This window comes from Crotalus tigris, unplaced genomic scaffold (assembly GCF_016545835.1).
Source record: "Crotalus tigris isolate CLP2741 ecotype Arizona unplaced genomic scaffold, ASM1654583v1 scf7180000017754.2947050, whole genome shotgun sequence".
Taxonomy (NCBI): domain Eukaryota; kingdom Metazoa; phylum Chordata; class Lepidosauria; order Squamata; family Viperidae; genus Crotalus; species Crotalus tigris.
In genome coordinates, this window is record NW_024096616.1 from 2,535,407 (window position 1) to 2,548,549 (window position 13,143).

Sequence of the window (13,143 nt, forward strand, 5' to 3'; positions counted from 1 at the left end):
CAGCACCTACAGCTGACTCACAATCTCCTCCCATTCCAGAGGCTGCCCCAATGAACTTGGTTCAGGAAAAACAAAATCCAGTCTTGCAGGAGACTTTACCCATTTCTTCTGCAAATGATTCATGAGGAAACGATCTCAAGAAGGAACCATAACCTGTACATCTATCTTCAGTCTAAGGTCTTTATTGCCTTGTAAGTCAGAATATAAGGGACTTTCAAGGAATTTAACTACACTCAAGGTAGATTCTCATTAGATTTCCCAAATTCTTGCCCTCAAGATGTGGCAGACTATCACTTCTGTAATCAGCTAATATGGCAAATAACCAACTATTATATGTAAGAAACAAAGATGTTAACTTAGGGGTTTTTTTTCAGGATGAGGTGAGGGAAATTACAGATGGAACTGTACATTTTTAAATGTAAGCCCCAATGGGTCTTTTTCTCCCAAATATCATAGCTACACGATACAGCAACAAAAAGAGTATTTAGGCACTCTGTTGCTAGGGAAATGGAAGTCTTTACCATTTTTATATCATTGCCTAGCACTTGATAAGTATTTTATTACAGATGCTTTTTATGGTTTTAGCCTGTGGGTTTCCAGAAATACCAAGCTAAAATCCCAGGTCTTTCTCCACTTTACATTTAATTATGGAACCAACATGCTTTTCTATGGAGACCCCAGGCCATTGGGGTCTTCAGCTCCTCTCCAGTACATGAGTGAAAGAGGCTCAAATCATTTTTAGCTGTACCAGTGTTAAAGTAAACTTTTCTCTATTATTCCAACAATGCCAATGCCACCCTCAAGCTATATATAAAACCTATCAACTTTTGTCATCTAGTAACACAAAAAGGAGTAATTATAGAAGGGAGGTGCAGGTCGGCAACATGTATCCCAATATTATTTGTGCTGATTTAAAAACAGAGAAAACTTTCAACTCAGATAAGATCCTACAGTCTGGGAAGATGCTTAGACTGATATGCTGATATATTAATATAAAAGAATTGGGTACGTCTACTCTAGGGAAACAAAGGACGAGGGGTGACATGATAGCAATGTTCCAATATTTGAGGGGCTGCCACAAAGAAGAGGGGTTCAACCTATTTTCCAAAACACCAGAAGAAACAATGGATGGAAACTAATCAAAGAGAGAAGCAACCTGGAACTAAGGAGAATTTTACTGACAGTGGAAGGGCTTGCCTTCAGAAGTTGTGTGTACTTCATCACTGGAGGTTTTTAAAAAGAGACTAGACAGCCCCTTGTCTGAAATGGTATAGGGTCTCCTGCTTAAGTAAGAGGTTGGACTAAAATACCTTCAAGGTCCCTTCGAACTCTGTTATATTCAGATGAGAATTTCCTAGGATGTGTATGCACAATTAATTTCAACCAAGTTTGTTGAGTGCTGTCCCAAGTTACCCTTGTGAGATGGGCAGTTATATACATTTGATTAATAAATAAATAAACAAAGGTCCAGTCCTCTTCAACAACATACTTCCCCTTTAGGCACTTATTATAGTAATCCTTTGCATTTGCCAATGCCCTAGAACAGTGGTGGCTAACCTATGGCACGGGTGCCAGAGGCAGCACTCAGAGCCCTCTCTGTGGGCACGCGCACTGTCGCCCCAGTCCTAGGCCTTCAGCTGAGTTTTATAAAATCTTTTCGCTTTAGGCCTCTGCCGCCGTGTACAAAAAAAAAGGGCTCAATCAATCATGATTGATTTAACTTTTTAGTCCCACCCAGTCTGCTGTTACCACCGCAGCCACGCCCACCCAATGGGCCACACCCACCCAGCACCCGATGAGGCATAAGTGGGTTTTGCATTGCAGTTTGGCCAACTCAGTCTCTAAAAGATTCGCCATCACTGCCCTAGAAAATCTTACTGCAACAAAAACGTTTTTTAAAAAAATATTTTTTGAAAGAATCTAAAAGAATATATTTTTTCACCTCTTCTAAAGCTCCTGTATTTCCACTTGAACTATTCACATACATTTCCAAACATGTTATCATTAAAAATCTAATGCACTTTTTAAAAATTGCATTGGTATCTAATCTTACTTCCTGTTCCAGAATCCAGGAGTTCCTTTTCTAAAATGTCAGAATGGGGAAATATTTACTCATGAGAACAAAGCTGTGATTTAAAATACATGTTGTAGATATGTGTGTGTGTGTGTGTGTGTGTGTGTGTGTGTGTGTGTGCATGTGCGTGTGTGTGGCCTCACGTATACACTAGGTAGCTATGCATAAACTATCTCTGCTTTCTTTATGGAATTATGTAACAAAAGGGTGGATCATAACATTCCTGGGTCACTATTAAAGTTGTTGTTAGAGTAACTAATCATAATTGTTTTTGATAATTAATAAAGCTATGTGTTTGCCTGGCATTTATTATGTGTTTGCCTCTGAATCAGGAGCTGTGCAGTCATTGCCAAATGTCCAGCTAAGGGCCAGTGTGCTTAACGTAACTAAGAAGTATCTGATAAAAGTTGTTTTGTCCATTTCTACCCCAGCCAACAGTTTATGCAGACAAAGACAACATCAGCATGTTTGGAAATGCAATCTCCCGATTAATGTCTGACAGGCCTATGAGAGCTATTTACCCCACTTAGTAACTCCAGAGTTGATGTCTTGCCTGTTCCACACCACTCCAAATTTTGAAAAAGTGGGTATAAAAGTGTTTTATTTTAATATCAATATAGTTGCTTCTTTAAACCTTCTGCTTGACTAGCCTCGCCCTTGCTGGTTGGTAGCAACACATGAAAAGACTTGCTATGTCTCAGCTTTTAAAAAAAAAAACTGGGCTAGGAGTTCCCCCTTCCTCTGCGTAGGAGCCCTTGAAAGCACACAAATAATACCAAGTTCTCACCTTTGAGAACAAAAATGAGACTTCTGGCAGGATAAAGAACTAGTTGCTGTTAAGAGCTTTCTTTTCCATGGATGGCCCAGTTTTAAACTGGAGCAATATCGCTGATAAAAGGGAAACTAAACCCCCTAAACAAGATGCATTTATTTTAGCATGTAAACACCAGAAGACCTGTTAGGATTTGGGGGGGTGGGTGGAGTGGAGTTTTTGCTTGCATCTTAATTACTGCTTGGGAGAAGAAATTAGAGAGTGCTTGCACTTAAAGCGGTATATAAGTCTCATAAATAAATAAATAAATTAGTTAATTATTATTTAAAAAATTATTATTTAAGATGCTAACCTTTCAGCCCAGCCTAAAAATATTGCTAATAGAAAATTGGATGTCCAAATTAATGGCTCTTGCCTTCATCCCCTACAACTCACTGTCAACAATAATTATAGGCCACCCTGGTTGCTTTTATCCTTTAGCTTTATCATATCCATTTCAGCTTATTCTGATGGTACGACAGTTCCATGATGGCATGGCGGCTCGTGTTCTGAGTAATGGTGGAGCCTCAGAGGCCTTCCCTGTTACTAATGGCATTAAGCAAGGCTGCATGCTGGCACCAACACTGTTCAGCATGATGTTCTCAGCCATGCTGTCAGACGCCTTTCAGAACAGCTCAGTGGGAGTTAATCTGAGGTACAGAACCGATGGGAAACTGTTCAACCTGCGAAGACTTCAGGCTGTCACCACGGTAAAGGAGACTGTGCTACGAGATCTCCTCTTTGCTGATGACTGTGCCCTTAATGCAGGATCGGAGCAGGAAATGCAAGCCAGCATGGACAAATTCGCAGCCGCTTGTGACAACTTTGGCCTCTTCATCAACATGAAGAAAACTGAAGTGATGTACCAGCCAGCTCCAAAAGCCCAATATCAAGAGCCTACCATCACAGTAAAGGGACAAAAGCTGCAAGCAGTGGACCAATTTACATATCTTGGTAGTACCCTCTCCCGTGCAGTGACAATTGACATCAAGGTCAACTGTAGAATTACCAAGGCAAGTTCTGCATTTGGCAGATTGTGGACTAACGTGTGGGACCGCCGTGGAATAAGTCTTGCTACCAAGCTTAAAGTTTACCAGGCAGCAGTGCTAAATACCCTGTTGTATGCTAGTGAGACCTGGACAGTGTACAGGAGGCATGTTAGGCAACTGAACTACTTCCACATGACGTGCCTTTGTAGAATTCTGAGGATCCGGTGGCAGGATAAGATACCAGACACAGATGTCCTCTCCAGAGCAGGTCTATCATCAGTTTACACTCTGTTGATGAAAGCCCAGATGCGCTGGGCAGGCCATGTTGTAAGGATGCCAGATCATCGCATCCCTAAACAGCTCTTCTATGGTGAGCTGTCTCAAGGAAAGCGATCACACGGGAGACAAAATAAGCGATACAAAGACACGTTAAAAGCTTCTCTTAAGTCCCTGGATATTAACACCATCTCTTGGGAACTTCTGTCGCATGATCGACCGACATGGCGCACCTTGGTGTACCAGGGTTGCCAGACATATGAACACAGAAGGACAATCTTGGCACAAGAAAAACGAGCACTCCGCAAAGCCAGAGCTGCAAATGCTGAAGTAACAGTGTCTACATTTCTTTGTTCAGTATATGGCAGAACATTCCGTGCTAACATCGGTCTTATTAGCCACCTATGGACACATCGTTGATGGCCCATAACCCGCAAGATGTCAAGGTCTTCATCAAAACTGATGGACGAACAACACATCCCATTTCAGCACATTGCTATTCAGTGGGACAGCATTTGTAGATCAGGGCACTGTAGTATGGATGGTGCCATGCTTTAGATCTGAAAAGGTACTTTGGAACAAGTGTGGTTAAGCATGCTGCACCTCTCAGGGCCTCCATCAGGAAGCTATACATTTTCCTGGCCTTGTAAAACAGCAGGGCAATTCCTGGAAAAATACTTATTTGAATTAAGGAGGCATTCATATTTACTATAAACACCCATCAATTGCATATTTATCTTCTCAGTTTCTCTATCTGATTGAAAATGATAGACAGAGCTAAGGAAGTTGAATAGAATAGAGCTGAAAGGGACCATGGAGGCCTTCTAGTCCAGCCCCATGCTCACATGTTTCTGTCAGAAACAAAATGTTTGGACAAATCATGGTTCCAGAAAACTTGCTGAGTAAGGTAATTTTGGGGGAAGCCACTAGATGGAATGAACTGAGCTATCTTAGAAAAGAGGGCAGCTTTCACCCAAGTAGTATCCACATTCTACTGTCTAGACAAATCCCTGAAGTTTTCAAGGAAAGATTTTCAGAAGTAGTTTGCTTTCTTCCTAAGTCTGAGAAAGAGGCCCAAAGTCTGCCAGGATTAGAACTCCCATCTCCCAGTCTCTAGCCTGGTGCCTTAACCACAACATCAAACATGTACTTGGCACATGTAAATCTGATATATAGTCCAAGGAAACTTTGTCCCCAGCTCCCTGTGTGGAGGGGAGAGGGTGCAACAATCTAGCTGGCTTGTTCACAAAAAGCTTGCCAGAATAAGTGCAGCAAAGAACAGATGCCTTGACATCTGCCTGTGTATTTCAGTGTCAGAATCCCATTTAAAGGGAATCTCCTTGGTAAATTTACTTAGTGGTGTGATTAGTATAGCAAAATTAAAATCAAATTTATATTTAAAACTGATGTAGCTGATGAAATGATGTATATTCGGAATACTGCTACAGAGTGGGGCTCCCAAAACAGAATACATCTTAATCTAACAGATTTCTATTTACATTATTGTTGAGGAAATATAAACACCCTAATAACCTAACACAGGGATATAAAAACAGAGCTTAGTGTAGAGGCTAAATTACAAAGATGTTCCGTATTGGAAGCAGGATTTTCAGAAAAAAATGAATAGTTCAAATATAGAATTTCTAAAAAAAAATTATTAAAAATATAATTTCTAAATGCCGAAGATGCAGTGACTGATCTCACCCACATTTTAATTTATGTTAATTCTTGCAACAAGCAGGAAAAGTAGTTAAATATTTATACCCTTTCACACAAATCCAGATATACTCCCCAAAACCCAATGTAATACAAAATTATGTTCCAAGAGTGTAAAAAATAGGGAAAAGCAGACAGCAATCCCTAATGGTTACAGAATTTAGGAGTGCCAGCCTTTTTCTTAATAAAAAGAAAACACTGGTGGAAATGAAGAGGGGAAGCTATTGTCAGTTCTCATCAATAAACTCTTTCAGGCAAACTAATTTTGTCCCTGACGCTGGGTACTTGTGTTTTTCAGGAAACAAAGTTCTAGGAAAGCAATCGACAGTAGCCAGAAAATTGGAAAAGGGGCCAGACTCTGAACTTCTTCTTTTCAAAACATATGAGACTAGGCCCTATTTTTGGCAGGAAAGATAGGAAAAGTTCCATGTGTGGAGTAGTGAATGGTGAGGATTTTAGGTCCTGCAAGCCATGAGTTTTGCATGCTGAATAATCAAAAGTCCTGATGTCCTGCACTGTGGGTCTGAAGCCAGTCTAATTTCCCAAGATTACAGGAAATGGGGATGCTACATAAAGTTGCAGGAAGTTCCAGTCTTTGCTGGTGGTGAGGAGGTTCAATGCACTCTGCGATAAGTCAAGAGTCTAGCTCTACAAGTCTTCAGCACTTGGCTTGCAAAAGGCCATTTCCTCCCATAAGTACAAAGCTGATGCTTCAGGCATAAGAAAGATATTAGACCAAATACAAATCAGCCCAAAGGAAAATCCTCCAGTCTTTAGAATAGAATAGAGCTGGAAGGGACCTTGGAGGTCTTCTAGTCCAGCCTCCTGCTCAAGCAGAAGAACCTATACCATCTCAGACAGTTGATTGTCTAGTCTCTTCTTAAAAATCTCCAATGATGGAGCACCCAGAATTTCTGGAGGCAAGCTGTTCCACTGGTTGATTGTCCTCACTGTCAGGAAATTTCTCTTTAATTCTAGGTTGCTTCTCTCTTTGATCGGTTTCCAGCCATTGTTTCTCGTCCTTCCCTCTGGTGCTCTGGTGAACAATATGACCCCCTCTTCCTTGTGGCAGCCCCTCAGATACTGGAATACTGCTATCATGTCTCCTCTATTTCGTCTTTTCTTTAGACTAGCCAAACCCAAGTCCCGCAGCTGTTCTTCATATGTTTTAGTCTCCAGGCCTTTGATCATCTTAGTTGCTCTTCTCTGATTTTTTCCCAAACTCTCAAAATCTTTGTGATATGGTGACCAAAATTGGCTGCAATATTCCAGGTGTGGTCTTACTAGGGTTTTATAACACAGTACTAATACTTTGTGTGATCTTGATTCTATGCCTCTGTTTATACAACCCAGGATTGTATTAGCTTTTTTGGTTGCTGCTCCACAATGTTGGCTCATAGTCAATTGTCCACTAGGACTCCAAGGTCCCTCTCACAGTTACTGTTTTTAAGCCATGTATCACCCAATCAGTACTTGTACCTTTGATTTTTCCTGCCTAAATGTAAAACTTTGCTTTTCTCCACACTGAAACTCATTTTGTTGGATAGGGCCCGTTGTTCAAGTTTGTCAAAATCTTTTTGGATCCTGAGTTTGTCTTCTGGTGTGTTGGCTACTCCTGCCAGTTTGGTGTCATCTGCAAATTTGATGAGTTCCCCTTCAATTCCCGCATCATCTGAGCTAATTGGTCCAGTTGGGCTGCAACTTGAGTTCTGATACTGGAGCAAAGAACTTGTTTGCTGATTCATGTTTATAGAGTTACAAGAGGATTGTTCAATCTTGAGTGTTGAAGCAGAATTTTTCCTCCCATAGTTTTGGGAAGACGAGGGGGCACATCATGCTGTCAGACTTCATTCCAGGTATGACAGTGCATCTCAACTCTCCAGAGACTCAACTCCGCAGTCAGGAACTTGCTTACAACACGAGCATCATGTATATATTGGAGGCTTATGGGGAATGCAGAAAAAGCCCTGTAGTTATGGCTTCAGAATTTAAATTCTTGGTCTGGTCTTCCTGCCTTTTCAACAATAACTTTTTGGCAGTTTTTCCAGCAACAGGAATGAGCTTGATCTGCTTATTGTTGACATAATCTTACTCAAGCAACACTGGTTCTTGCCCCACCTTTCTCAGGAAAGGCTTTATGCTCTATGCCTCTGATACTGTCTGCCATTCTGCTTGCTGATTGCCTAAGCTTGTAAATATACATTGCTACCAAAGACAAGGAAATAGTTGACCTGCTAGTAGCTTTGCATATATAAGTAAAAAAGGAGGAAAAAACCCTCTTGACAATATCACCTTTAGATTATTTTTCTTACACTGTGTTCTAACAGTTTCTATAAATCTGTTCTGGGAAATGGTCAAGCGAATAAATACTTTGGCACATAACAATTATATAGCACTTCATAAGTGTTTTACAGCCCTCTCTAAGTGGCTTACAGAGTCAGCATATTGCCCCCAACAATCTGGGTCCTCATTTTATTGACCTCGGAAGGATGGAAGACTGAGTCAATCTTAAGCCAGTCAGGACTGAACTCCAGGCTGTGGGCAGAGTTTGCCTGCAATGTTGCCTTCTAACCACTGTGCCACTAGGGCTCCCTATGCATGATTTTACAGTTGTGTGTTTTGGGGGGCAAGAAAATGTCAATAGCAGTTATGAGCAGCAGTTGGTTCTAGACAGAAAAAGCCAGTTCCTTGGAGACAGACCATGCAAAGCAATCACAGAAATTAAACCAGCAATGAGTGGAGCAATCTAGCACAGAATGTAGGAATGCACTACATCTCCCCCTTCTACAATTTGTAGGATCGATCTCCTTCTCCCTTAAAGTGAAGAATCTTCTCCTTTATCCTAACCCTTTGTCCACCAGGAAGAAAAAAAGAATGGGAACATAGGTATCTTTTCCCCTAATGATCAAAAAATACCTGGGAAGTATTTTGAATTTTAAGAATGACCTACAGAGAAACATTTCCTCTTTTTCATACAAATATACTTATACACACATAGATTCATTGGCTCTAGATAGGATGCTTGACACTGTTAAATGTTAGACTATTAAGCTCATTAAGAATGAGCGTAACCTTTTTCTACAAGATGCTACATGGTGCAATATAATTCAGTTACAATTATTTTTTTAAAAAGTAATTGATCAGTCAAATCCAGGCAGATATCAAAGTTAGCCTATTTTCTGTGAATTGCTCCATAACTACCTATCCCTATTTTCATTTCTAAAATTGCACAAGGAAGTTTTGAGAAATGTTTCATTACTTACAGATTTCCTACTACTTTCTTGAGAGGATCTCTTATCTTCATTGGCAACAATTTCAAATTCAGATGAGGATCCCTTGAAAGAAGGGGGGGGGGGAGAGAAAGCACATTTAAATGCTTTGTTTTGCTTTTAATTATGTAACCTGATGGTCAGATAGCCTTAGAACAATAACAAAAACTGCAACCTACAACAAAATGTTGTAGTATAGCTTTATCTGTTAACCAGAATGTTTCTTTTAAAGGGGTCCAGTCAGGTAGTCACACACTGCCACCAGGATACAGGAAAAGCTTAGCTGTCCAATCTCCCCACCCTGTGCTGTTTTAAATAACTATCAACAACTCTTGAAAGCTGAGATTTTAGGGTAGGAGAGTTACATATTTTTATATATTTCTGTAAGCCTCGTGGCTCTGCAATTTTAGCACTGCTCTGGCCACTCAGAGTTAATTTCATAAGTCATGTGGCATCTAATTCAAAGTGAAATAAATAAAGTAAAATAAATCCTACCAACTATGGACACTGAACTATTATGGACACTATACTATTAACTGCTATATCTTCACTGCATTGTAGCAGACAAATTCAGTGCATACATTTCACCCCTCAAATAAATTGAGACATCAACTATGTATGCCTAACTGCTTGGTTCATTTGTTTATTTGTGGTCATAGCTATAAAAAATACTCAAGACTGATTTCTTACGCTGGAAGATGGCTTCTGTGCTGCTTTTTCTGGGTTCTTCTCACCTTCAACCGGAATATCTGAGGACGAGCAAAGTTCTGGAATCCCACCTATAAAAAAAGTGAATTAGTGAGCCTTAGAGTCCTGACTCTGTGGGCAGAAATAAGTACAATGAGAAAAAAAAAAGAAAGAGGGAGGGAAGAAGAGGAGACTAAATAGATATTTGGACAGAATGAAAAAGACATGCCCTGCAGTTACAGGAAATAGATTCTGAGCTTTTATAGAAAACACAACCATTATTTGCACTTAACCAATTCCTTGTTTAAGAAAACCCCAACCAGATATGTCAATGAGTCTAAAGTCCTCTCTGCCGCCTTCTTCTTAAAAGAGGTTCTAATAAGCCTGAAAGACTAACAAAAATCCACATGTCACATTATCTTTCCATATGGTATAAGTGGCTGGTCTCTGGGGCAACGTTTGTGTGTGATGCAAATGTATATAAATGACATTTGATCAAAGTCAGCTGGAATTTCCCCCCTTTCCTCCTGGGCTTAGCACACTGTAATATTGAAAGATCAAAATTATTCCTCAGCTTTTCCATTTGCTGTTAATTTACCTTTTAAAAGAAGATAATCATCGAAGTTTAGAAACCTTTTACATATTTTAAGTCTTACTTAAAATACAAATATGTACAGTCTATTGAAATCAATGGTACACTATTACATTTTCTAAGATTAACAGAGGCTTCCCTGTGAGCCTTTCCATTTGGATTTATCATTTTAGTCATGCATTTTAGCCTTTAAGCAATACTTCCTTCAAATCTCTATCACACTATGTGTCTTTCTAGAGATCTGGTTTCAGTTATTCTGATGCCCAAGGCAGCAAATTGTAAATTACATCTCCAATAGTTATTAAAAGTGCTCAATTAAACCATGTAAGATATGTTTCCTTTAATCCCATGACAAAACCATATGGACATTTGACTGATTTTGTTTTTTCAAGAAAATATAGGCTTGGGTTTATAGCATTAGGACCACTCCCTCAACTATAAAATGTTTTAACTACTGTAAGCAAAAAAAAAAAAAAAAACCACAGTGTACGTTACATTAAAAAAACCTCTGTAGCTTTGTTCCTGTAGCACAGTGGTGGCGAACTTATGGCACGGGTGCCAGAGGCGGCACTCAGGGCCCTCTCTGTGGGCAAGTGTGCCGTCACCCCAGTCCTAGGCCTTCAGCTGGGTTTTATAAAACCTTTTTGCTTTAGGCCTCCGCCACTGTGTACAAAAAAAAAAAAAGGTTAATTAGTCAATTTCAACTTCTCACAGGGAAAAAAAAAGATCTTGCAAAGTTAGAATTGATTGATTGAACTTTTTAGTCCCATCCAGTCTGCTGTTACCACCACAGCCACGCCCACCCAATGGGCTACACCCACCCGGCACCCGATGATGCATAAGTAGGTTTGGGGTTGCAGTTTGGGCACTTAGTATCTAAAAGGTTCGCCATCATTGCTATAGCACATACACTGACATCACCATATGAACAGTTTACATGCTGAACAAAAAGATACTTATTATGGGATGAGGGCTTACATAAGGATTTGATTTTCTACCAGAAGCCACAGATTACCTCAGTCCATACATTTAGTTATGTTTCCTAATACATAAGAAATCTTTTCCAACCGCTTGATCTTTCAACTGTTGTTTCCTCAGATGAGATTTTCCTAACCTTTAGTCAGTCTCTCACAATAAGGATAATTTATGTATAGCAATCTTCCACTAGCTTTATTTCCTCCTGCTACTGCTAGCTCCTTGAAGAAAGGTTTCAAATAGTTCAAATACTGCTTGAAATTTCCTTTGGCGAGATCTCTCTGCTAATGACCTTAAAGAGTGGCTTCATATTCTGTTCAGCCTCTAGTTCCAATCTTCAGGTTATCTCCCAAGAGGTTTCTCCTAAATTTGGAAGGCTGCTCTCACCTCCGTTCTGAACTCTATTCCTTCCAGCTTTCAACTTTGTTCCTCCAGTAGGCTGTCATCAGCTGATTTTTCCCTGTTCATGCCTGGGTTTGACACCTGAGCACTGCGCAATAGGATGAGCCAGCATTACTTAATTAATCAAGAAGAGAAGCAACCTAGAGTCAAGGAGAAGTTTCCTAACAATGAGAATAATTAATCTTGCCTTCAGAAGTTGTGGGTGCTCCATTGATGGAGGCTTTTAAGAAGAGACTGGACAGCCACTTGTCTGGAATGGTATAGGGCAGTGGTTCTCAACCTTTCTAATGCCGCGACCCTTTAATACAGTTCCTCATGTTGTGATGAACCCCAACCCCCCATCCATCTGGCCGGGGGGGGGTATCAAAAACTTGACCCCCCCCAAAAAAGGAGAAAATGGGAAAGTATAGGTAGTCCTCAACTTACAACAATTCGCTTAGTGACTGTTTGAAGTTACAACAGCACTGAAAAAGCAAATTATGATCATTTTTCACACTTATGATTGTTGCAGCATCCCCAGGGTCATGTGATTTACATTTGGATGCTTGACAACTGATTCATACTTATGACCTTCACAGTGTCCCAGGGTCACGTGATCAATGGCCAGAGGGCGTGGCCAGCTGATCACTCAGGTTGCAGAGTGCCTGTGGGGGGGGGAAATCTGTGAGTCTCTGGGATGGGACTGGGGTGGGTCCTTCCTTCCCTCCCTTCTCTCCCCTTGTCCCTTCCTTCCTTCTTTTCTTCCTCTCCTTCACCTCCCTCTTAGTCTCTTCCTCCTTCCCTCCCTCTCCTATTGTCCCTTCCTTCCTTCTTTTCTTCCTTTCCTTCACCTCCCTTAGTGTCTTCCTCCTTCCCTCCCTCTTTCCCATTGTCCCTTTCTTCTTTCCTTCCTTTCCTTCACCTCCCTCTTAGTCTCTTCCCTCCCTTTCTCCCATTGTCCCTTCCTTCCTTCTTTCCTTCACCTCCTAGTGTCTTCCTCCTTCCCTCCCTCTTTTCCACTGTCCCTTCCTTCCTTCTTTCCTTCCTTTCCTTCACCTTCTTAATCTCTTCCTCCTTCCCTCCCTCTCTCCCATTGTCCCTTCCTTCTTTCTTTCCCCTCCCTCTTAGTCTCTTCCTCCTTCCCTCCCTTTCTCCCCTTGTCCCTTCCTTCCTTCTTCCCTCCTTCCTTCCTTCCCTCTTTGTCCCTTCCTTCCTTCCCTCCCTTCCATTGTTCCTTCCTTCCTTCCCTCTCTCATTGTCCCTTACTTCCCTCCCTCTTTGTCCCTTACTTCCTCCCCCCCCCCCGTGCCCAGGAAGGGACAAGGGAAGGGGGATAGGCTGCCAGCGTGGCTGGTGGCTTTGTTGCCAGTGGC

At 41.0% G+C, this 13,143-nt stretch overlaps 1 protein-coding gene across 5 annotated transcripts in view; it reads right to left on the reverse strand.

Annotated features, from left to right (window-relative positions):
* The window catches only part of TNIP1 (TNFAIP3 interacting protein 1), a 74,663-nt gene that overhangs the window by 20,716 nt on the left and 40,804 nt on the right, over positions 1–13,143 (reverse strand). For all 5 annotated transcript variants that reach the window (XM_039340911.1, XM_039340914.1, XM_039340912.1 and 2 more), the window contains exons 4-5: positions 9,826–9,914; positions 9,130–9,201 (exon numbers count right to left, since the gene is read on the reverse strand). In XM_039340911.1, coding sequence (XP_039196845.1) covers positions 9,130–9,201; positions 9,826–9,914 — 161 coding nt within the window. The remainder of the gene's footprint in view (positions 1–9,129; positions 9,202–9,825; positions 9,915–13,143) is intronic.